A 25400-nucleotide genomic window follows, 5' to 3' on the forward strand; every position below is an offset into this window, starting at 1 on the left:
CCCATGCCCAACCCCACATTGCTCAGGAGGGTTCTACTGAACCTTCCTAGAGGGTTTTTCAGGACTTGCTGTGGCTGGGAGAGGAAGCGATAGATTACGTTCCTTAGAAATAATTGGAGAGGTCAAAGTCAAATTAATGTTAAGCGAATTCTTTTGTCATGTGCGCCTTCCTTCCCAGGTTCTTATACAGGGCTGGATTTGACAAAAGAGTTATGCTCGTGGGAGCTACTGCAATGAGTCTTGCAGCACCACGGGGCTTCCCCCTCTCTCCTCCGCCCACACCTCCAAATTGGCTCTGGGGGTCAGGAGAACCCCAGAACATCATGTGTGAGGAGGTCAACTGTTTTGTCTGGCAAGCGGAAACTCTTGCACTGATAGAATGAGTAGAGGACCTGATCTAGGCCCAATTGCTGCGCGACACAGGGATCAGACCTGATCTGCCCGACTCCCACCTTTCACCACCATGAGTTGCTAGACTTGCAGATACAATGGTATCTCTGTCACTCAGTAGGTTCGGATCACTCTGTAATATCAGACTAAGCCCATTTCAATTAGCCACTCAAATTCCCAAGAAAATTACTATCCAAAAGTAAACATAGCATTTTCATAAATCTAATTCAGCCAACAACTTTTAACAGCCGTATATTTCCATCCAACATGCAGAAAATCTGCAGCTTCGTCTATCACCATAATTTAGAAGTGTTTAAATTATAAACCTCCCACAATCTTATAAGGGTCCCTGCTAAAATTTGAATAAAGATAAGGTAGTAAAAAATTAAATTACCGTGTCATATTTATTCAAATTTGATGGGGACAGATAAAATTTTTCTAGGGGCTGGGTTGGGTCTTTGGCCCAGCAGATTATTATCTACAAACATCATGCCACACAAAAATATAAGCATTCCATTAGATAATCTGCACCTTTACTTAGCACTATCACACGGCTCCCCAAGAATACTCTTGGGATACAGAAGTGATGCTGTTTTGAACATTATTCTAGGGATTCAGGGAACCTTTGAAAGTCAGATGATGCTCAATTATGTCTACACTGAAATTATCTACTGAGAGATAAGCAAGGCTTTTCCCACTACATAGAATCCCTTTGCACCTCCTTCTTGTGACAGGAGAGAACAAACCGGGAGGGCTTTGACAAACTGGAGCCTCCTGTTTTGTCTGAACCACCAAACTATTATTGCCAGTATCAGAACAATCCAGAATATTATTGAACTTGATTTAATACTCTGGCCTGTGTGAAGCTGGTAACTGTAGTTTCCCAATTCAGAAAAAAAAAACAGGAAACTATGGTCAATTAAGAAACTTCCTTGCTTAATCATGACTTGCATGAAGGGGTAATCAATGGGGTTTTGAGCATTGGGGTTGGGAGTGGGGGAAGGTTCACTCATATCTCAGCTTATTAAGCAGGGGTGTCATCATCCAAACGCAGCTACTGTGGCTGACAATAGTCTGTGCTGGCAGAATTAAAGATAATCCCAAGTTAAACAAGCTAGCTGGCAATGTAATTTGACTCTGTTCTGAAAATTATATCTAACAATAAAGAGCACAAGCCAGTTTCTATGTGTAATCAGTTGGCCCTTTCAGCTGAGAAAACTGCCAAAAATGACACTAATTATCACCGAGCATGATGATATATTTGACTTTATTCACTAACAATACAGCTGAGATAGCAAACCATTGTCCGGTATGAAAGGAATTTGTTATCTCGCAGTGGCAATTTTACACCTGGGCTTCTCTCAGGCTTGCTCCTCCTCGTGCATGAATATTGCCATTTTGGCTGCATAAGAACTGGCACTTGCAGAACTGAGTTCACGGTTAGCAAATGATGCACTGCAGCCTTCCAGTGCAATCTCTGTGTGTGACAAAGGGCAAAGCTAAATGCTTTCCCACGCTCCCCAGCACAGCGCTGCAATGCTCACAGGGATTATCCTGCGAAGGAGTAGCTAACTTTGCCCCCCCAGGACATCCCCATGCTTGGTTCTGAGGAACTTGCTATATGGATTGCTCAGCCTTCATTGGTCCTCATAATCAGGGTGTGCCAGCACAGAGTGAAACACTCTGAGTTATCTGCACAGCAGACAGGAGTGCCTGTTCCTAGGCAGTTTAAGCCCCCACAGAGTATTTTTTGAGGGAGCTGAGACCCTTCAATATTCACAGGGTGTTCAGTTCTGCATCATGGCTCCTCATAGCATTGCACAATGTCAGGGTGTCACATAACTTATCCACATGATGTTGCAGAATCATGTACATGACATCATGACATCATGCAGTGTCACGCATGAGCCCCCTCAATCCTCTTAAGATGGCGCCTGTGACCGCAGATGTCTGAAGCACTGACAAAGTACACCTGATCCCTTGAATTTGAACCACACAACACATTGCCCACAGACAGTGTGCGTTCATGTGTGGCCTATCAATGATTGCCCCTACCCCCTTTATGTCTGAATCCAAGACAATACAGTGGTCAAGGAAAGTAGCCACAGTGCTGAGTGAAGCCAAGGGTCAGGCCCATCAGTGATATTGCCTTCAGAGTGGTTAGAGTTGCACACTGATGATGAAGAAGAAGAGTTTGGATTTGATATCCCGCCTTTCACTCCCTTTAAGGAGTCTCAAAGCGGCTAACATTCTCCTTTCCCTTCCTCCCTGACAACAAACACTCTGTGAGGTGAGTGGGGCTGAGAGACTTCAAGAAGTGTGACTGGCCCAAGGTCACCCAGCAGCTGCATGTGGAGGAGCGGAGACGCGAACCCGGTTCCCCAGATTAGGAGACTACCGCTCTTAACCACTACACCACGCTGGCTCCTTATATCCACAAGTCCTCTGTATACAGCTAAAAACTAGTGAGGTCCCGTGGTTAGAACGTTAGACTTCTACTATGGAGACTCGGTTTCCAATAGCTGCTCAGCCAGGAAGCTTGACTTCACTCAACTTCCGCATGCGCTTTCTGTTTTTAGGATAAGACACAGCTAGACGAGTAACAAAAATGTGTGCACAGTTCTCCATTATGAATGAGCTGAAGGCTTAGCTCAGGAAGGCCGACAGTGTTTGCCAAATTGTAAAGGCTCAGAAAGAACGTTCTATACTTAGCATCTTTAGAGCTGGTTAAAAATAGAAGAAAACTAGAACTGAAAACATTGTTTCCTCAGGTGGATGTGGGTGCCAGCAGAATGCATGAGTGTAGCTCTCTTAATGGATTTTCCCACATTTTTTCCTTCACAAGGGCTGTGACCGTACAGCTGGGGAAGGCAGTCATTCCAACTGCAGCTGTGTGTCTATCCAAATAACTTAAGGGCAATTCAAGGGAATTTCAAAACATAAGAATATGCTTCAAATGAAGTTTAATGTCAGGCGCTAACAGTTTGTTATGTAGAACTATGTGTTAATTTCCCCACTGATTTCTATTGGATTACAGATTTGCCTCATCTTCTCTCCCAGAATGCCTTGCAGTGACCCATTTGTACCTTCCATCTTTGACTGGCCTTCAGTGCTAGGCCATTCAGCAACTTAATTGACTGCTGTTTTTCTGAGACATTCAAGGAGATGTGGAATATAACTGTTCCAAGCTTTCTAACCATCAGTGCTTGCTTGGCTTTATGCCCCAGACATAATAAATGGCAAACAGAGTTGTTAAGAGAGGCAGTAACCATTATGTGAAGAGATATTTTCCATCCTTACAGATATGCAGTGGAAGAGAGACCTATAAAATAACTGTGAGTCACTGCCTAGCCATATTTATTATTTTTTGTTTTTTTTTGTCAGCAACTGATTTCTGAGGCCACAACCAAACAGCAGCTTCCGCTGGGGACTGTAGCACTAAGCAGGAAGTCGGGGGAAATGGTATCTTGAGGAAGAGGCACCAGGTAGCTAATACCACAGCTGACTTGCACTGTAACACCTGCATCTCATAATGTGGACTGCAGATGTTAGGAATGTTTATCCAGCGTATATGCCACTTGCAACCTTCTCCATCCCAAAGCACCCCATGTTACCAATATTCTAGGATTATTTCCAATTCTGCATATCTGCCTCCTTATCTACACTGTAAGATAAGGCTTTTCTGGTCTTTGCTTTTATCTTTTTCGTTCTCATTTTCAGTTGCCTTCACTTGTTCTCAGTTATGTCAACCCTGGCTGGCTACGCTTGAAATTATATGAACACTTACATGGGTGCAAGCTCTACATCAAGACTTACTACATTGTGGCATCCCTTTATCTATGAGGTGATTGCTGATTGGCTACGATCATCAATGTGACTAATCTCAGAAGGAGAAAGAAGCAATTTCAGTTACACACACACACAAAATAAAAGAACACGTTGCTGTCCTAGATTTTTCAAAACTCTAAAATTTGACACAGGGAGGCAGCAGAGTAAGGGGAGGAAGACTGAGGTGCAATGACTGAGCCCGTTGAGACCAAGTGCCTACGATGAAGAGAGATGTGAAACAAGCTATCAGGCCACAGTGCTTTCCTTAGCCACAACTCAAGTGTCAGACAAGCATACCAGCAAATCAAAAGTTGCTCACGTTCACCCGTCTTACCTCTCCCTGCCTGCTCACTCCTGCTGTTGTTTCCAGCTGGATAAATTTAAAAAAACACTCCAGAGTGGAGGGTCTGAAATGGAAGCAGCACATTCTCCTCCGTATTTAGGAACCTGGGTGCAGGGCGCTTTGCTAACTTTTTCCAACAGGAAGAGGAGGCGGAGGAGACAACAACCGTAGGCAAGTGAAGGCATGAGCAGGCAGATGGGGCCAAGGCAGATGCCAACATTCAATCTGCCGGTATGCTCATCTGAGGGTTGGGGTTGCAGCACTATGAAGACACATTTTATCTTTAATCTGAAGTGTGTTTTAGACTGTGGCCCTAAACTACCAGTCCTGAAAGGGAGTGAGGAGACAAGGGAGGTATTTCATTTCAAATTAGGCCAGACACAATGACGTCCATCTTAGGTCCAGCCGAGAAGAAATGGGGATGCACCCCATTCCATTATCCTCCCTTGTCGCCTGCCCCATTCTAAGCACTGCCACCATCAGTAACACCACTGAGAAGAAGAGGAGTCTGGATTTGATATCCCGCTTTATCACTACCCAAATGAGTTTCAAAGCGGCTAACATTCTCCTTTCCCTTCCTCCCCCACAACAAACATTCTGTGAGGTGAGTGGGGCTGAGAGACTTCAAAGAAGTTTGACTAGCCCAAGGTCACCCAGCAGCTGCATGTGGAGGAGCGGGGAAGCGAACCCGGTTCACCAGATTATGAGACTACTGCTCTTAACCACTATACCACACTGAGAAGAATTAAGCCTCCTGAGAGAGAATCAGAAGTGTGCAATGTTTCTTAAGGCACTGTACTGTTGTTGTTGTTTAGTCGTGTCCAACTCTTCATGACCCCATGGACCAGAGCATGCCAGGCACTCCTGTCTTCCACTGCCTCCCGCAGTTTGATCAAACTCATGCTGGTAGCTTCAAGAACACTGTCCAACCATCTCATCCTCTGTCGTCCCCTTCTCCTTGTGCCCTCCATCTTTCCCAACATCTTTTCCAGGGAGTCTTCTCTTCTCATGAGGTGGCCAAAGTATTGGAGCCTCAGCTTCAGGATCTGTCCTTCCAGTGAGCACTCAGGGCTGATTTCCTTCAGAATGGATAGATTTGATCTTCTTGCAGTCCATGGGACTCTCAAGAGGCAATGTACTACACTATGCTAACTACTGATTAGAAAGTGCCCCTGGGAGGGGTGTGCCTTGTAAATAAAAGGTTGTTGGCTCTGTTACAAAATTCCCCACATCACAAGACATTTTCTGCATTCCTTGCTGAAACCCCTTAAGCCTTAAATAATGCCTGTATTACACAAGGAGGTTGTAAACATGACGAGCTTTATTTTAATAAGTCAGCACACACACACAAAAATTGGAAAAATGTTATCGGCTTTTTATCTGGCAGTGGATCATGTCTTATAGTCACATGGCATCAGACAACACTGTGAGGTGAGTACCTTCTTAACTAAACAACATGTATTTTGCCCTTGCATTTTGAGAAGCCTGTTGAGAATTGTTCTTTTGTCAAAGTCTCTCTCCCACAGTTTCTGCTATGCAAGTGCGTTCAAGACTCTCAAATAATTCTGAGCAGAAGACAACAGAGGGCAGGAGGAAGTGGATTGAAAGACAGCAAAAAGAGAGACGGCATTTCAAAGTGCTGATGAATATTTATTAATAGCACAATGTATTTCAGCCAAGAGGTCTTATTCAGAGGCTCTCTCTAACAGACAGACAACAAACAAACGTATGTGTAACACTAAGTCATGCATGGCATGGTAGAGCACTGCTACTCCCCTGACCTCTAGTGGGTCACAGGGAGGTTGGCAGGGCGCAAGCGCACCAGTAGGAGCACTGGACTGGCTGTGCTGGCGAGCTTTCAGTGTGTGAACCTCAGCACGGCTGCATGCTTCCCCCTCTACTGGCGATGTAATTAAATGGAGGTCAGGTGAGTAGCGCAGTGCCATCCCCTACAGAACAATGGTGTTGATATCAATATATATATTAATGTCCTTAAAAACACCACAAGGCTTATAACTTTTCTATAAAATTAAGCATGCTGAAATCCAAGTTACACAAATGTGTACTTATAGTGGTGCTATTTAATATCTACATGAAGCCATTAGGAGGGGTCATTAGGAGTTTCAGGGCGAGGCTGACCATCGGCATGTTGATAACACTCAACTCTGTTTCTCCATAACATCTGAATAGGGAGGGGCTGTGGAGTCCCTGGGCCATTGCTTGGGCGCAGCGGTGAAATGGATGGGAAAAATCAAGCTGTACGCTTTTCAGCGCCTGCTAAAAACATTCTTGTTTAGGCAAGCCTACCCAGATGCTTAGAAAGCTGAGGTAATTTTAAAGTATGGTTGTTGTTTTTTCCTGGTTTCTCTTTTTCCTTGATATCTTCTTCAATAACTCGAGTGCAATGACATTGGTAATGATCCCCAGCTTTAAAAGACATTGGCAACAGCTCAATTCTCCATCAGAAATACAATTATGTGCTTTTTCTTGACACTCCCTGAGCGTGCCTGTTAAGCTGGGTGATGATCCCTGGCTGTCAAAAATGTTTGTAACCAATATGTTCTTTACAAGAAGACCACACATTTGCATTTTAGTGTGAGATATGCCTGTGCCACTGCATTTGAATGGTTTAAGAAGATGTTGTCCAGATACCTGTAAGGTATATTTGAGTAATATCATTTCAAATAGCTGCAGATACACATGTACTGAAGTTTACAGTAAAGCGTTTTAAGAGTAAGCTTTTTTAATTGCACACATTTTTGTAACTTTATTTTGGCATGTTTATTGTTTTTAAAAAGCTCTTGGGGTGCTTTTCAGGCTACTGGTATATTTAACATTGACATTATGCTTTTAGGCCTTTATTACTACAACTGTTACTACTACTGCATAAGTACCGTACTCCTGTTTGCTGAAAGTGCTTGGATGAACCCTTTTGACTGAAATGCATTAGGCTGTAAGTAAGTTCTTTCAGGGTCTTAAAATGTGGCCTCTCCTTTTGTCAGTTTCTTTGATGGTTGCTTCCTGGGGGGTTTTAGAAAGATAGCTGTCACATAGTTATGGGGGTTATAATAATGATGTAGGGCCTTCATCTGAAGTCAAAGATTTCCTTTCGACCCAGTGCTGTTGCGTTATGTGTGCAGAATCTGTGCATCCGTCTGGTAAATTTTAATTTGCCATGTGATGCAAGGCAATGGCTAGCTATGATCTTCTCTCATGGTCTGGCATCAAACAACTTCAGCACTTACATTTCCTTACAGCAGGACACTTTAAACAATGCCAAATATATAACAAGCCAGTTTCTAACGACTTGTTCACGAGGTATTAGCGCTTAAGATTTTAAGCCTGAGATCAATCCTAGCTGTAATTTTAGGAGGTTTCAAAAGCCCTGGACTACAGAGACATTTCCAAAGCCATAGTTACTTGCCTTCTTCCTTTGGAAGTTCACATCGAGTTTCATTGAGGCGCACTTGTTCAGTGTGTTCAGACGTCTAGAAGCAAAGCAAAATCCAAAGATTAGCATCTCATGAATCAACTGGCCCTTTATGACCTTGCACATTTCTCTCATTCTCTCTCCTTATGGACAGAACTTCAAACAACTTCCTATAAAGATAGACCGGTAGTGAAATATGCAGCGCTAATTTCTATCCACAAGACTGGGGTGCAGAAATATGTACATACAGTGGTACCTTAATTGTTGAATGGCTTGGCTCCCAAACAAATTGGCTCCTGGAAATAAGTGTTCTGGTTTGGCTCCCGGAAGTAAGTGTTCTGGTTTGGCTCCCGGAAGTAAGTGTTCTGGTTTGGCTCCCGGAAGTAAGTGTTCCGGTTTGCAAACGTTTTTTGGAAGCCGAACATCCAACACGGCTTCCGTAGCTTCCGACTGAGTGCAAGAAGCTCCTGCAGCCAATTGGAAGCCGCACCTTGGTTTTTGAATGGTTCCGGGAGTTGAACAGACTCCTGGAATGGATTAAATTCAACAACCAAAGTACCACTGCACCTGCAATTTAGATAATGTAGCAACTAGTTTGGTGACTTGAGGACAGGATACTGATCATCACAACCAGAAATGGAATTTTGAGGCAATTCCCATGTTCTTTGTCACTCTACCCACTCTACCCACTTTGTCACTCTACCCAGCTCAGGACCACAATACCTCAAGGATTGCCTCTTATCATATGAGGCCTCTTCCCATATGAACCTACTCTGACCCTGAGATCATCTTCTGAGGCCCTTCTTTGTGTTCTTCCTCCTCAAGATGGTGACAACACAAGAATGGGACTTCTCTGAAGTGGCTCCCCATCTGTGGAATGCTCTGTCCAGGGAAGTTCTCCTGGGGGGGGTGTGTTATTGGGTTGATGTTTTATTTTCATTGTGTATTTTGCGGTTTTATATTTTGAATTTATTCTGTGAACCACCCTGAGACCTTCAGGTACAGGGTGGTATATAAATTCAATAAATAAAGTTCTCAGCTACTTGAAAACAGCAATAAGTCCACATTTTACTCCAATATTTTCCTTAAAAGATAACTCCTTTCCTTAAGAGTCAAGGTTACATTTTTGTGAAGTCTGTGACTAATTTCCCGCTTACTAATTTAGCCATCCACATTTTAAAGCAGAAAGATGATGACATATCTTCTGGGGTCCTTCCAGCATTTGAAACAGATTGTTCCAATGAAATGAAAGGATTAATGGTTGTCTCTATGTCTCCAGAGTCTCCAATTAAATACAGCCTGCCTGGATTTCTCGCACCCTCTTGACGTGCCAATGGCAGAAGACAGAATTCTCCATCTGTGTACATCTGTCATTGGAATAAGAGTCAAAACCTTGGCAAGAGTGATTCCAAGCCCAGAAACAATAGTTAATGATATTTTGATCAATGACGAAAGCTTGCTTTTGTGTGTTACGTTTTGGACTCTGTTGGAAGCTGTTTCCCACAAGTACAAAAATATGCATCAATAGCAACATTCATTATATGCATAAAATATATAATTGTGAAAAATGCAACACAAGAAGGGCCCCTGATTCATAGAATCATAGAACCGTAGAGTTGGAAGGGAAGGATCTAGTCCTGCAATGCTGGAATCTCAGCTAAAGCATCCATGACAGATGGCCATCCAACCTTTGATTGAGATTGTTGCTTGCCTGCATTTTGCCAGTAGAAGCTACAGCCATGCCAGTGTGTACCCGTTCATAAATAATGCTCAAAGTGTTGTGTTTTTTTAAAAAGAAACTTGGGGGAGCATGTATTAGCCATAAGACCTAGAACATGTTCAATATGGAGTTCAATGATACTGCAGAAAAGCCTTGAGATCAAAGAGGAAAATGTCTTTGTCCACTCTCAAAAGCCACATGGCCCATACTAAATATAACAATGTTGGAGAGTAAAATCTCCCAAAACCGGGCTGCCTTCTGGGTGGCCTTTTGCCCTTCTTCCTTGTTATTTTCTGACACCTTAAAATTGATCAGAACCCTAACTCCCTATGACTCCAGTCTGCAGCTGTTACTGAGCAGCTGCAAAGGAATTTGGCCAAGGGCATGTCAGGGTCACAGGCAGTAAATGCAGCGCTGTGCCCAGGGTACACTTGCAGCAATACAGGAGGTCTCTTGCATCAGGGCAACTCTGCAACGATTAAGTTTCCTTTACAGCAAGACACAATGGCTTTGGGGAAATGCTCTTGGCCACTTCAATGGTAATGGTTTACCTAAGAGTATGAGTAGGAAGGGTATGATTCTCAGCAAAGAATGTCTAGTCAGGAAGGGTAATTAACTCTACTTCTGGCTACCCCTTTGCTGCAGCAACTGCCCTCCCACCCCGGCTGATTTCTCCCACAATGCAGCAAAGGTGGCCTGGCATCTTGGATGGAGGAAAAGTGGGGTGCTGAAAAAAGTGGGGGGGGGGGTGGTGGTAGAAGAATTAAGCATTCTACTCCTGCCCAACACTTCTTGACACCAAATCTCACCTCCTCCTTTGCAGGGGATCAGACTACAGTCATACCTCGTGTTACGTTTGCTTCACATTGCGGCTTTTCAGTTTACGAATGCGGCAAACCCAGAAGTGTTTACTTCTGGGTTTGCTGCACGCGCATGCACAGAAGCGGTCTGTGCGCTTCGCGCAGGCATGGTAGCAACACTCTACTTATGGACTTTCAGGGTGCAAACAGCACCCCAAAACGGATCGCATTTGTAAGTAAAGGTTCCACTGTACTCACTCTAGCACACAAACCAGGCTCTCCCCCAACCTGGCTTTAGCCTTATTATCTCCTTCACAGAGGGATGATACACGAAACAAGGTTGTCTGCATGCTTTGCAGCGCTATAAACATCATAATAAATTACAACAAGTATTAAAAATGCACTTTACCTACAAAGAGGTTCTACAAGATCCTTGTCAAGAAAATCATGGTCTTTCTTTACAGCAGCAATGTCAATAGGAAACTGGGAATCTACAAGAGAAGAAGCAGCTGTTACTGGAGTGGGAAACACATTTTCTTCCAAGAGGAGCCGAATGTGATTCCAGACTAAATTGCAAACAGAAGGGGAAAACCAAAATGTCCTCCACATTTAATTTCTGATAATATCACTTCCTTTTCCAAGTTCAAATGGAGTCGTTGAAATGTGTCAACCAAGGTAACATCAGCATGTCATCATCCAACTACAGTAAGAAATCAGATGGTTTCTATTTCAGTCCCCCAATAACAAAGCAATACTGATCAGTACTACAGTTGTTGTTGACCATTCCAGCCTTCCCCAACTTGGTGCACTCCATGTATCGTTGGACTACAACTCCCATCACCCCTGACTTTTAGCCATGCTGGCTGGGGATGATGGGAATTGTAGTCCAAAATCCACTCCCTTCATTAAGCGGCTAACAATACAAATAATATGAATGCTGTTAACCTATTTTTATTTTTAAACAGAAATATAACAAGTGTTTTCCTTTTTCACAGACTTGTAGACAAACCACTTAGTAGCATTATGAGTGAAGAATTGCAGATTGTGACTCAGGGCCAAACCTGATGAACTACATGAACGGCTTTTTAAAAAGTAAAAAAAAAAAGTGAATAAGAGTGTGTGGCTATAGTGAGAGGCATTCATCTTTTCTCCTTAAATGCAACCACAATCCAAATCAACCCCTTTCTTTTTGCATTGTAAGAAAAACTTGCAATTGGGCAACTGGGGGATTTCCTTCCAGTACAGCTGTGGGTTCTTTGATCCAGGCAAAGTCTGTAGGGTGGAGGGTAAAGGGTTTTAAAGCCCTCCTAACAACCACACTAAGGTTCCAGTCCAGATTATGCCTCCCCAACTCCCTGCACCTTGTATTACTTTTAAAAAACAAACCAAAAACATTTGTGCATTTTCAATTGTGTGGAAGGCACATCATTTGTTTTAAGGTCCAGATGTAGCCCTTCATAGCCCAACATGGAAACCAACAAGACAAAAGTTGTGACATTGTTAACAACAAGCGTCACAACACTCCACCTCCACTCAGCTGTCTTTAATTTTAAAAGTGTAATGTTACATTTTTTGGAAAAGTCATTTGAAGAGAGCGCCCCCTGCTGTACCACACAGCTCTTAAAACTATAACCAACTATCAGCCGAGACGAATGCTCTCTTCCCACAGCAATGAAACACAGCATCATGAACTCCCAGCCTTACTGTATATTAAAAAGTATATCCCACCTGTCAGTCCAAGGGGGTTCACAAAAATTAATAATACACAGTCTGTGAAACAATACCAGAAACCAGGTATTGCAATGACAGAATGGTGGGGTGGGCGACTAAAACAAACCAACCAAGGTTTTGGGAAGCAGTCAATATGCTAATGGACAAGGGGCCAACCACCTTGGTGTCACAGCAGAAAACACCTGGTCCTGTATCCCAACCAAACAGACTTCCTATTTGCAATGGGATTCACAGAGGGCCTCCTGATGAATTACCGTATTTTTGCGTCTATAAGACGCCCTCGTGTACAAGATGCCCCCTATTTTTGGGGACTGAAAATTGTCGCAATTCCACCCTCAGCACTATCCGCATATAAGACACCCCCTAATTTTTGACATTATTTTTTAGGAAAAAAACCTAGTCTTCTACACAGAAAAATACAGTTAAGTGGGAGAAAGGGGTCTTTCAAATTGCTTGGCCCCAAAGCATTTAGGGATTTATAAGTTAATGTTTATTTATTTGATTCATAAAATTTATACACCTCTTGATTGTAAAAAAAAAAGCCTCAGTTTACAAAGGGGGGGGGGGAAGAATTATCGGATGCCTTATTTTTCATCAGCTGAAATTTGCGAATATTATTATTCAGTTCATCTCTATACCGCTATATATTTTTAAGAAAAAAAAATCTCAAAGCGGTTACAAACATCAAATAAAAAACATTATTGAAGGAAGCCAAATATAAAGTATACATTCAAGGCAACACAATTAATGGGAAACTAAAATGTTACCTTCAAGATTTCAAAATATAACATGACAAAGGAGATCAACTACAGAATGCACATTTATCACAGCAAATTTATTTCAAAAGAAAACATTACTAAGGGAAGTCAAATATAAAATATGTATTTAAAACAGCATAATTAACAAGAGAATAACATACTGTAAGTTTTGTATCATTTTAAAAAAACCACACTTTTATTTTAAAGTTTATTATTGTTTATATTTTGAATTAGATCTATATGGGGCCGCCAAAATCTTTTAAATGCTTATGGGCTGCCATGGTCTTAATCTGGTCCTGCGACTACCTGTTTCCCCAGAAGCAAAACAGGGTCCACAAGCATCCCAAACTGAGAACATGGTCTTTAAGGAAAGTACAAAATAGGATTATACCCTGAATTGCTTCTCCTATTGACTAAAACAGCAACTCTGTTTTGCCTGGATGAAGTCTAAAAAAGATTGTTCTATCTGCTTTGGAAGATGGTGAATGTTGTTGGTTCAGTGCTGAGGCACTGAATGGAACATGATGCCCTCCCCACCAACAAGACTATCCCTACAATTCAAGAAAAGTGGAGCAGGTGTCGCACTGCCCCCAAAACATACCTTCGTACAGTTGTGCATACTGTGGGAATCCAGCAGCTCGCAACCAGTCACAGGCCTCCTTCGCCTCAATTTCTGGGTAAGAAAAAAATGGAAAGTTTTAATACTGAGTTTGACGCCTTTGGTATTTTTAGGCCACAATTAACAGAAATACAGCTCACAACGTAAGCAGCGTGCATTGAAAAAGAAGGTTCTGTCACAAATGTGACAGGACAAAGCATTTTGATTTTGTATCAAAGTGAATTTTATCGGTATCCTTTCATACTAAATTCAGTTCTGTTTTTAAAAAGTCAGAGCCACTAATTTTGGATTTAAAAAAAAAAATAATAATTGGCTTTTCATGCCAATAATGTCATAATTTCAGCAACCTGGGGAGAAAACACATTTTGCTCGATAGAAGCATGCAATTTCCCTATGATAGACATATAAGACCAGGGCTTTCATGGATTCTTTATTAGGTCACATAATTAAGATTTATTTATCAAACCTAATTTTTTAAAAGTAACTTCCATCAGTCTCCTGTTAGTACATTGAGTTCTCGTTTTGACATCATGATAAATCATCAGACTGCACTTGGACATCATTAAAAATAATAATTCATTGTGATGGGAATGAACTGCAGCAAGCCTTGGGCTCAGGTGCTCTCTTTCCCCTCTTCCAGCTCAGTCAAGAGGAGGGATTCACAAACATTAATTTCATTTTTTAAAACTGCAGTGTAATGTTATATCTGAACCCTAAACCATGGTTAATCTGAACGACGGTTGGTTGAAACAAACCAACAGCATAATCAATAGTTTGAAGTTGGCTTTTTCAAACAAACCATAGTTACAATTAAACAAGTTTGTCAGGCAAAACAATAAACTGTGAGAGCTGAGGAAGGAGCTTATGAGTGGCTTGTTGTCCGATTATAGCACCTGAGAGCAGTCTACGTGACACTCTTAACTACAATATAGCTCTTAACTGCCACACACCTGAGCACTGAAAGGGTGATAGCTCCACCATGATCCAATATTGTTCATTGCATATTTGGCTAAAAGATAAAATGTGCTACATCATCATGATTATTGCATTTATATTCCACCTTTTAAACTTCAGGCTTAAGGAACAAATAAACTGTACAATTCCCAACAGCTGTATCCATAGTGGGTTATATTTTAGGTTCCAATTTTTGTCACGTCTGCAAAACACTCTTGTGTTTAACATTTAACTTCTGTGTGGCTTGCAAGTAGACTTGGGTATACATGAGCAATTTTTGGGTAGTAAGATTTATTAGACTGTAAGCATATGGGTAATGTCATGTCTCTTTTAACTTTTGTGCAGCAATTGAGGTATAAGGAATAAATAACGATGAAGAGTTGCTGGGAGAGGTAAAAACTCTTGTAAAACTTTATCAACACTTTTTCCTTTTTAACCAAAATCTTGTTATGTCTCCTTTCAACCAGTGCAACTAAGTGACTATGCTAGCAGAATGTGTCTGTGCGTGAGAGAAAGAGAGTGCATGGGGCTATTTTAAAGCACACAGCTAGGAATCAGTGAATCAATAAAATGTGTGAAAGAGTTTCATCCCTGGACTGATGAAGGATCCACACTGAGTAAAAGATCCTTGAGTGCTGTCACTTGACTGCACAAATAGTTCTATCAGCATGCCATGCATCACATCTTAAGGAGTGTGGAGTCAACCCTGTCTCCTTTGAACTAGTGCAATATTGCTCTTGCAAAAGGAGGTAGGAAAGGCTTTTAACAAGGATATGTGATTGAACCGGGTGGCTACTTTTCTTCATAGGGTTTTGTTATTGCTGTCAAAAATGAAAATGAAAATCAATGCTTGCTTGTTCCAAAGCAGATACAGTGGGGGATATTGTAAGTAGGGGATGAGATTCCATGTCATTGGAACATTTCCATAAATGTCCCAGAAATGATGCATAGGCATCTCTGAAGAACCACATGATAACTTGTAGTGCTGGTTTTTTTAAAAATAAATAAAAAATCACATATAAACACCTAAAAGGTTAAATTGAAATGAGTGCATGTATGTTGTATCATGCACGCTCAATTGAATCCTGGTAATGAGATTTTCAAATACAGAAAGCATTAAAATGATTTCACACCCTGCGATGCAATTAGTAAAACAATGATTCGAAGAAATATGACTTCCAAAGCGGCATTTCTGTTTGTTCTTGGACCCTTTGCAGAATGTAACAGCACCAGTAGGACTCCAATAAATGCAGCAATTTGGTTTTTCTTAAACCCTCTTTCATTGTGACTCAAGGGCAGCCAGGTCTCCATTGTAGCTGTCCCTGGGCAACCATGTACCTATCGGTCCTTTATGTAAAGGAGTTTAGAGGATATTCACGCAGTCTTTTGCCTCTTTAAAGGTGATTTGTGAATGGAAAAATAACTGTGTGTGCGCACGCATACACCGGGGCAGAGGAGAAGTGTTACAGCTGTATTAATTCCATTTTGCTCAGTTCCTTAGAAGAAGAAGAGAAGAAGAAGAGGAGGAGGAGTTTGGATTTGATATCCCGCTTTATCACTATCCGAAGGAGTCTCAAAGCGGCTAACAATCTCCTTTCCCTTCCTCCCCCACAACAAACACTCTGTGAGGTGAGTGGGGCTGAGAGACTTCAGAGAAGTGTGACTGGCCCAAGGTCACCCAGCAGCTGCATGTGGAGGAGCGGAGACGCGAACCTGGTTCCCCAGATTATGAGTCTATCACTCTTAACCACTACACCACACTGAAGAGTACATGTCTGGCAGAGGTAGACACGGTATACCTGCCCTCACCAACTTGGTATCCTCTACAATTTGCTACACTACAACGCCCATCATCCCTGACCACCGACGCTTCTGGCTGCGGATGATGGGAGCTGAGATCCAAACATCTGGATGGCACCAGACTGGTGAAGCCTGCAGAATACAACCCATTAGCTCCCCTCCTACCTCAGTATCCTTTCAAGCATATACTTCTATGTTAACTCAGTATCTGAACAAACACGAGCCCAATAACGCATAAATGGTTAACACAGTAATAAAGACAAAAATCAGAATGGGCCTGAGAACTCAAGCACTTCAAGGGATGGTAAATCAAATGAAGGCTTCCCAACTGAGAAGAGCTACCATTCTAATCAACACTACAATCATTTCTCTTAAAAGCATCCTTAAGCTTAAATTGGTTCCCTTGGATACATCCTGATTATGCAGATTTCCCAGCTAAGACTACAGTATTGAGACTGCACATTTATGAGCCACAACATAAAAAGCAAATGTGCATATTCCTGTCTTGGGAACAGTAATGGGTCCCATTCCCTCCCTGCCCCCCCCCCCGAAAAAATATGATGCAATAAAACATTTGCAAAAGCAGCAGGATAGCATAAGGAGTCTCTTTTTCCTACATTTGTTTTATGTAGAGTTTAGTTACAGCATCTGCTCTGGAAAATCCCAGTTCCAGGAAGCTTCAGATGATAAGCCTATGGCAATGGGGCCTGGTGTCCAATGGAACCAACAGGAAGACAGGGAGATCAACAGGAGGTGGAGACAAAGCGAATGACTGGCAGGGACACCCCAATTGTTGGGCAATAGGATGTTAGGCCTATTGGGACGCAGGTGGCGCTGTGAGTTAAACCATAGAGCCTAGGACTTGCCGATCAGAAGGTTGGTGGTTCGAATCCCCGTGACGGGGTGAGCTCCCGTTGTTCGGTCCCTGCTCCTGCCAACCTAGCCGTTCGAAAGCACGTCAAAGTGCAAGTAGATAAATAGGTACCACTCCAGCAGGAAGGTAAATGGCGATTCCGTGTGCTGCTCTGGTTCGCCAGAAGTGGCTTAGTCATGCTGGCCACATGAGCTGTACGCCGGCTCCAATAAAGAAAGATGAGCGCAGCAACCCCAGAGTCGGCCACGACTGGACGTAATGGTCAGGAGTCACTTTACCTTTACCTAGGATGTTAGGCAGTTGGGGACTGGCAAAGGGCAGACTGAAGTTGGTGGGGCACTGCCTCATTTGTCCTACTGGACCAGCTTCCTTTGGCCTTGGGAAGGCTGTGCATTATTTTTAAGGTTTGTACAGCACCAAGCAATTTTAGGCACTTTATGTTATTACTTTTTTTGTAAGATCCAAAACAGGATAGGCAACATTTTGAATTGATTTAGGTTTGGTTCGCAAAAATGTCTGCAAGCTACCAAGTTCCAAACAGCTACTACACAGATAAAAGAAATGTACTTAGTGATACATTGCTACTAAGTTTGGCTTCCTTGGCCTTCATGTTTCCTATTTTAGTGTTTCCTATTTTTCAATTCCTCCCATAAGAGCTCAGAATGCTTCCTAAATTATGTGATCAAGTTTATTGGGAACAAGAGGGGTCTTGATGACACAGTGTTGACTTTGTACAGAGGCTCGGCATTATACATTATTAAAGTTTTAATCATTCCCATCCCTTGTGGCTATTAAATCGGCAGAATAAATCACCAGAGTCTCAGTTTAACTAGATATGAGAAATAACTCTTCCGTCTGTATTGTGTGCTGAGGAATGCATATTCCACTTGTTCTTTCATGGCAAGATCATCTACAACAGCAGCAGGGAGGGAGGACTGGATTCCCTCAAGGGCAATTTCTGGGGGCATAGAAAAGGGATGCGCAGTGTGACCTTTGGACAAGATATTCCAAGCTACATTCTGGCCAAGCAAAACCCAGAGACTTTTATATCCACACCTCCCTCTATCTTCAACCAGGTAAGCAAAAGCCGCTTTCAAAATTCAAGGACACCTCCCTAGGCAAAAACACTCGAGGACACAGAACAAGGCTGGCTGGGGGTATGGCCTGAGGGGAGAGGTGTCTGGATACAGGAGGGCATATGGTGGGCTAAGGAGAACCCCAAGGCCTGGAGGGGCACATTTGGTCCCTGAGCCTGATGTACCCAACACTTGAGCTACAAAACAGAGCAAACATTTGGTTGGCCTGCTATAATTTACCAAAGTGCGGTCCTTAGAATGCTTGGGAAAGGTGTCAGCTCTCCATCTTGGCCAATCAGTATTAGCTAAGCTGATACTGTAACTCAGTCCCATGGACTGCAAGAAGATCAAACCTATCCATTCTGAAGGAAATCCGCCCTGAGTGCTCACTGGAAGGACAGATCCTGAAGCTGAGGCTCCAATACTTTGGCCGCTTCATGAGAAGAGAAGTCTCCCTGGAAAAGACCCTGATGTTGGGAAAGATGGAGGGCACAAGGAGAAGGGGACGACAGAGGACGAGATGGTTGGACAGTGTTCTCGAAGCTACTAGCATGAGTTTGACCAAACTGCGGGAGGCAGTGGAAGACAGGAGTGCCTGGCGTGCTCTGGTCCATGGGATCACGAAGAGTCGGACACGACTAAACGACTAAACAACAAATTTGTAAATTTAATTCCATAAAAGAGATCGTCCCTGTTGACCCTATGAAATATCAATTAACGTTGATATACCAATCTTTAGTAGTTGAAATAAGCTGATGAGTAGTGAAAAAACACGCAGTGGATCCCATTGCTACATCCTACCCATTAACCCCAAGTAGCGAGAAGTTTCAGGGTCAGTGCTTACCTGAGTCTGACTTCCTTTTGAAGGAGAGAAGCCCAGAGACTGTTAGTGATTTTAAATATTTGGATGTATTTTCAAAAATACAAGCTGAGTGTAGATGGATACATATACCTTAAGCATTTTATAGGCAGTGATTGCTTGGCTGAAGCCCCCCCCCTCCCAGTGTTCTTGAAGCTACCAGCATGAGTTTGACCAAACTGCGGGAGGCAGTGGAAGAAAGGAGTGCCTGGCGTGCTCTTGTCCATGGGGTCACGAAGAGTTGGACACAACTAAACGACTAAACAACAACAATTGGTCAAAAAGAGCCTAGGAACCTTAACCTTGGATAAAAACTCCACAACAAATGGCCAGGCTTTAACTGGAGAGACTCATACCTTCCTGAAACCCTCCCAGTAACTGCTCCTTTATATGGTACAGTGGTGCCTCGCAAGACGAAATTAATTCGTTCTGCGAGTTTTTTCGTCTTGTGAATTTTTTCGTCTTGCGAAGCACCACTGTGCATTGATGGTTTCCCATGGGAATGCATTGGCGGTTTAAAAAAAAAGGCGCAAGACGTTTTCGTCTTGCGAAGCAAACCCATAGGGAAATCCGTCTTGCGAAGCAACTCAGAAAACGAAAAACTCTTTCGTCTTGCGAGTTTTTCGTCTTGCGAGGCATTCGTCTTGCGAGGTACCACTGTACAATGTTTGCCCTTGTAATCCACTAATATAAAGCCGATTCAGTCAACTTTATAACTTAGCCATGTCCATTCATTTCCATGGGTCTACTCTTGAGTAAATCTCAGTTGAAGACCACCCCTATTCTGGAAACCAGCATAACAGCTATCTGATTTGTTTTAAAGGGAGAACCCAAATCAGGATCTGTTCATTTCTGAAAATATTAGTGCTAACTCGGCTAAATGTTTTTCTCTCTGACTATAACACACCATGATTTCAATAGGAGCTTTAGTTATTACCGCTGTATTTATGTTAACAGTGTTAACATTTCAAAGGGGGCAAGTACTATTAGCGAGGGTGGGGAATCTTTTCTTAAAAAGCCATGGTAACATAATTAATTCACATTGACTTTGAATGCTTTACACTTTTAGAAGCAGAACCACATCATGCAGTTAGCTTTTTTGGGTGGGGGGTTACAACTTGCATTTGCAGAATTTGTAATGCTAATAGTCACCTCATCATTAGGAGGTTAGCACATAAGGCAGCAGTAATGTTCAGATTAGGCATGGAGGCAGCTACAGTACCAAACCTATAATACAGAATTTAATGCATGTCTTCCTTCGTATGCTAATTAAGGGAGAAATACATTAAATTCCACTTTTATCAGTCTGGTGGTGCTGACCTTAAAGCAGCTATTCTTGGACAAAGGAAATGCAGACTGAGAGTCCAAAATGCTAAATTACAACTTAAATCTTCAAGTTCAATCTTATTGCCTGTTCCCTCAGGGAATACTTTTAATATATCACTACAGGTGCTAATTAGGTTGCCAATACCAGGATGTTTGTATCATCATCAACATGGAGCTCACAGTGAATGGTCACTCCACTCCAGCGGCATAGCGTGGGGGTCCCCAGGGGGCTGTGGCCCTGGGTGCAAAATTCAGAGGGTGCGCAACCAGGTTCCCACACACAGGCACTGACTTCTGTGGAGATCCCTGACCTGGCAAAGGCAGCTGAGCAGCCCAGGCCCAGTGAGTGGGCACAGAGGGAAGTGGGCAAGGGGCAACCCCAGTGCGGCACAGCCCAGTGCTCCTCAGGGGCCCTGCTTTGGGTGCAGTCCTGTCAGCACTTACTACCAGAGTTTGCTGTTAGAGGGAGTAATTAGTTTTGGATTCACTGGTTGACAATCCACTTCTGGGCCTACTTTAAAGTGCTGCCGCTCACCTTTATAGCCCTAAACAAATTGGCCCTGATTTCTTGAAGACACAGCTTTCCCCATACCAACCCTATTACAGTGGTACCTCAGGTTACAGACGCTTCAGGTTACAGACGCTTCAGGTTACAGACTCTGCTAACCCAGAAATAGTTCCTCGGGTTAAAAACTTGGCTTCAGAATGAGAAATCGCGTGGCGGCAGCGGGAAGCCCCATTAGCTAAAGTGGTACCTCAGGTTAAGAACAGTTTCAGGTTAAGAACGGACCTTCAGAATGAATTAAGTTCTTAACCCGAGGTACCACCGTAATATGTTAAGATAATATGCTCATGCACCCTTTTTTGGCATAAGAAAACGCTATTTCCCAAAGAAGAAGAAAAAAAAAGGATTGCACAAAACCAACTAACCAACCAAACATGCTGAAGACCCCCGGTCATGTGGACCTTTTCAAAATAACTATTGGGAAAGGAACATAATGACTCCAGTGAATCTGTCCAGAACTATGGGGCCATGAAATAGAATATGGCTGGCAGAACACGCTGAAGATGTGAGGAATTCTGTCTGCAGCCGAGTGTGTATCTAAGGATTAATGAGCAACTTGGAGGAGCTGACAGCCTGAGGTACAGCCTCAGGCCATTAACCATCTACAACAAATGGCTGTTGCGCCCCAGGAAATGATCTGTGGGAAGGTTATTAAATCTATTATAAGAGGAGTAGAGGAAGTGGACATGGGAGAATGTATAGGCAAACTGCATGGCGGTTTCTTCTGGTAAGTACAAGGAACTTATTTCTAGATTAATGCGGTCCATATTGTTCAACAGGATTCCTGGAATAATTTCTCAAAACAAGATGTTGAAATTTCTCATACATGGTATCTGAAGTTAAGGGTTTGGCATCAATCCAAGAAAAACACATTCCTCTTCTTCAGCGCATTGTTATAATGTACAGCTCCTAAAGTGTATACATAATATGACCTCAAGTGAATTAAAATTGCCATTGATGGCAATGGAGAGACTCTGTTTCTTATGCTCGGTAGTTTTAACATTGCAAACTTGGGTACATCCAGTTGAAAACAAACATCAGTATAGAGACAAAAATGTAGGGGCGAAATGACATTTGAATAAATTGATGTATTTTGGAGTGAAAACATATACTAAGGTCATCTGCTATGGGGATTACTGTATTTTTCAGTGTATAAGACGCTCCCATGTATAAGACGCCCCCTATTTTTTTAAACCCAAAATTAAGAAATTAAGTTGTTTAGCTTTTGGGGGGAGGCCACTTCTGCCAATTGCTCACCTGCCTGCCCGCCACTGCTAATCGCTTGCCACAGCCACTGCCAATCGCGCACCTCGCCGCAGCTGCCAATTGTCTGCCCACTTGCTGCCACCAACAGCCCGCCCACCCACTTGCCAAAGCCACCAATTGCCTGCCCACCTCACCACAGCTGCCAATCACCCGCCCAATCATCGCTGCCAATCTCCTGCTTGCTGCTGCTGTTAATCGCACGTCCCCCCCTCTGCATTCACTATCCGTGTATAAGACGACACCCAATTTTTGCCTAATTTTTTTAGCAAAAAGCATCGTCTTACACACAGAAAAATATGGCAGTTGACAGTAAGGACAATTTCTCAACGGAGACAAAGGTCTTCATTTATGCATCCCCAATGCGTTAAAAAATTATAGCTACCACTATATAGACCAAAGCTACTACTAACCCAGGTGTGGTAATGCACTGAGGTTGACTAATGAAGCAAACCTTAGAAGACCGCATTGCATCTTCAAAGATGAAGTTCTCCCCGATTTTAGCTGAGTCCTGCATATAATGCAGTGTATTCAAGAAGTTACACACTTCATTAGGGACTTGTGAGAGACCTGAAGCCAGCATGGATTTTAACCAGCGGTCTGTATTTGTGCCTTCAGCTGCAAGGTACATGGCATTTCAAAGTGCAAGCCTATGCATGTCTACTTGGAAGTAAGTCCCAGTGAGTTCAGTGGGGCTTACTCCCAGGTACAGGAACATAGGACTGCAGTCTTACTGCCAAGTTTTCAAACGTCCTCTATTGGGGCTTCAAACACATGAAGGCAAAAACGCCTACTTTCCTTGCTGCCAAAGTTAAATGAAAATGAAAGCTAGTGCCAAAAGGAGGCTGGTATAAGTCAGATTAACCACGGACTAAAAAAGAGATCTGGCTGTGTGAATGAGCAAATGACAGCTTTGCTGCCTGTTAAAACTGCCGCTTGGTCAGAGCTGTGAATTGGTATTAAATTGGGTGCTTCCATATTGAAGCTGGGAAGCCAGAAAACCTACTTCTATTTGTGTTTGGCACAAAATTTGTTTTTAAATACCGCTTTTGCCTACATCACAAGGAAATAACTGCTGCTGGAATGAAGGTATATACTTTTTCCAAGGAATGTACCTTCTGATTTCTTTTTCTGTGGGTCTGATAGAGTTATCTTCTCTCCCCTCCCATGAATCCACAATCAATTCTATAAAAATCTGCTCAACAACCACTATATTTACTACCCCTATGGAAATTGCTGCACTTTGTACGATTGGCATTCCTTGTAGCACTGCTTGCTTACTTGCTGGAGGGTAACATTTTCTGCAGAGTTAGGATTTGCTAAGCCTCACCATATGCAATTGACAGGAATATGCAGCCCACTGCGAGATATAATATAAACCTCAGAGTAGTTCTAGAGTAGAAATGATACAATAAGTACAGCTACCGTATATAAGAACACTGGACAGACAAGGCTGCTTAAAAAATATCTATCCTGCTTAAATGACTCAGAGTTGCCTTGGCTGAATTACAGATGTGGGTCTGACTGCTACCTTTGCTCACAGCCCCTGGAGCTACTGTTTTTATCAGGCTGCTGTCATGTCTTGAGTCAGCAGCTGAAGACCCAGTTCAGGGGTCTGAACCTTCTGTTGGACAGCAGTAGTCCATTGAGGCTGACAGTCAGCAGGGCCTGTATGGCCTCCCCAGTATCTTCCTGGTTCAGGAAGCAGACCAAGGAGGCGGTTATGGAATAGCTCAGTCGGTACAGGATGAGACTTACTCTCAAGCATTTGGTTGGCCACTGTGAGAACAGTATGTGGTGCTACATGGACCATTGGCCAGTATACCTGAAGGAGTGTCTTTACCCCCATTGTTCAGCCCAGACACTGAGGTCCAGTTCTGAGGGCCTTCTGGTGGTTCCCTCACTGCGAGAAGCAAAACTACAAGCAACCAGGCATAGGGCCTTCTCGGTAGTGGCGCCCGCCCTGTGGAACGCCCTCCCATCAGGTCAAGGAAATAAACAACTATCTGACTTTTAGAAGACATCTGAAGTTGGCCCTGTTCAGGGAAGTTTTTAATGTGCGACATTTTAATATATTGTTAATCTTTGTTGGAAGTGGGTGGGGTACAAATAAATTAATATTATTATTATTAGCCTGATTTAGCAAGCTCTACTTATACCCTTAGTCTGGTGTGGGGGGGGGGAGGTTTAACAAGGCCAAATCTGCTCCCAAACTTTATTAGAACAAATTGCTCATTTGGAGCTATGTATTGTCCTGCGACTCCTGGCCCTCCTTGCTGCCGGGGGAGGGGGGGCGGTCTTGTGGATTCCACTGAAGTCTCCCTACCTTTCTCTGCACAATCTAGGTGCTTCAACACAGATAACTGAACAGAGAAGGGAGCAACAACACAGGCCAGTCTAAAAACACAAGTGGGAGGCAGAGGTGGTCCTCTTAGGCATGAAATACTGCCCTCCCCTCCATGAGTTACTGAAACTAATAATGCTGCCCGTTTATCTGCTAATTATTAAGCCCCATGAGTAACTTTTCTTTAGAGAACTTCAGGAGGTTGTTGGAATGAAGCTTCCTTTAAAGGCCAGGAAGGTATCTGAATTGAAGTTTGCGTCAATAAATCCCAGAAAGGACTTGCCTTAAATGAAAGGGAAGGGCAATGTTGTGCATATCTTCCTTGCTAGGAAACCAGTTGTTGATTTGTTTTCATCAGAATTGTGTGTCGCATGATTTCAATCTACAATCTCTAAGTTAGCATGATAAACAGTTTGCTAAAACCACAGGCTCCGTAATGGTGTCTTTGTCTCTACTTGCCATCCCCCTGAGTTGCTTTTTTAGACAACCTTTCCCCACTAATGCCATCCACAAAAACAAAGCACCAAATACCAAACATTCCACATAGGGGATACACAAGTCCAAGCCCAAGGCATACAATGGAATGAATGTGGGTTTTGTCCCCTGACGACAATTCTTGTAATTCAGCTAAATGTTCTTAAGAAAACACTATTATATTTAATTTCCAAGAAATGTGCGCATGTGTGTATTCTGGGTATTACGTCCCTCTGCGTAAAACAA

At 42.9% G+C, this 25400-nt stretch overlaps 1 protein-coding gene across 8 annotated transcripts in view; it reads right to left on the reverse strand.

The window, feature by feature from the left end:
• STARD13 (StAR related lipid transfer domain containing 13) overlaps positions 1 to 25400 on the reverse strand; it is a 218720-nt gene that overhangs the window by 39743 nt on the left and 153577 nt on the right. For all 8 annotated transcript variants that reach the window (XM_083437014.1, XM_083437012.1, XM_083437016.1 and 5 more), the window contains 3 exons: positions 13602 to 13673; positions 10921 to 11002; positions 7986 to 8049 (listed from right to left, as the gene is read on the reverse strand). In XM_083437014.1, the coding sequence (XP_083293140.1) occupies positions 7986 to 8049; positions 10921 to 11002; positions 13602 to 13673 (218 nt within the window). The remainder of the gene's footprint in view (positions 1 to 7985; positions 8050 to 10920; positions 11003 to 13601; positions 13674 to 25400) is intronic.

Source organism: Podarcis tiliguerta (genome assembly GCF_965153285.1).
Source record: "Podarcis tiliguerta genome assembly, chromosome: 4".
NCBI classification, from domain to species: domain Eukaryota; kingdom Metazoa; phylum Chordata; class Lepidosauria; order Squamata; family Lacertidae; genus Podarcis; species Podarcis tiliguerta.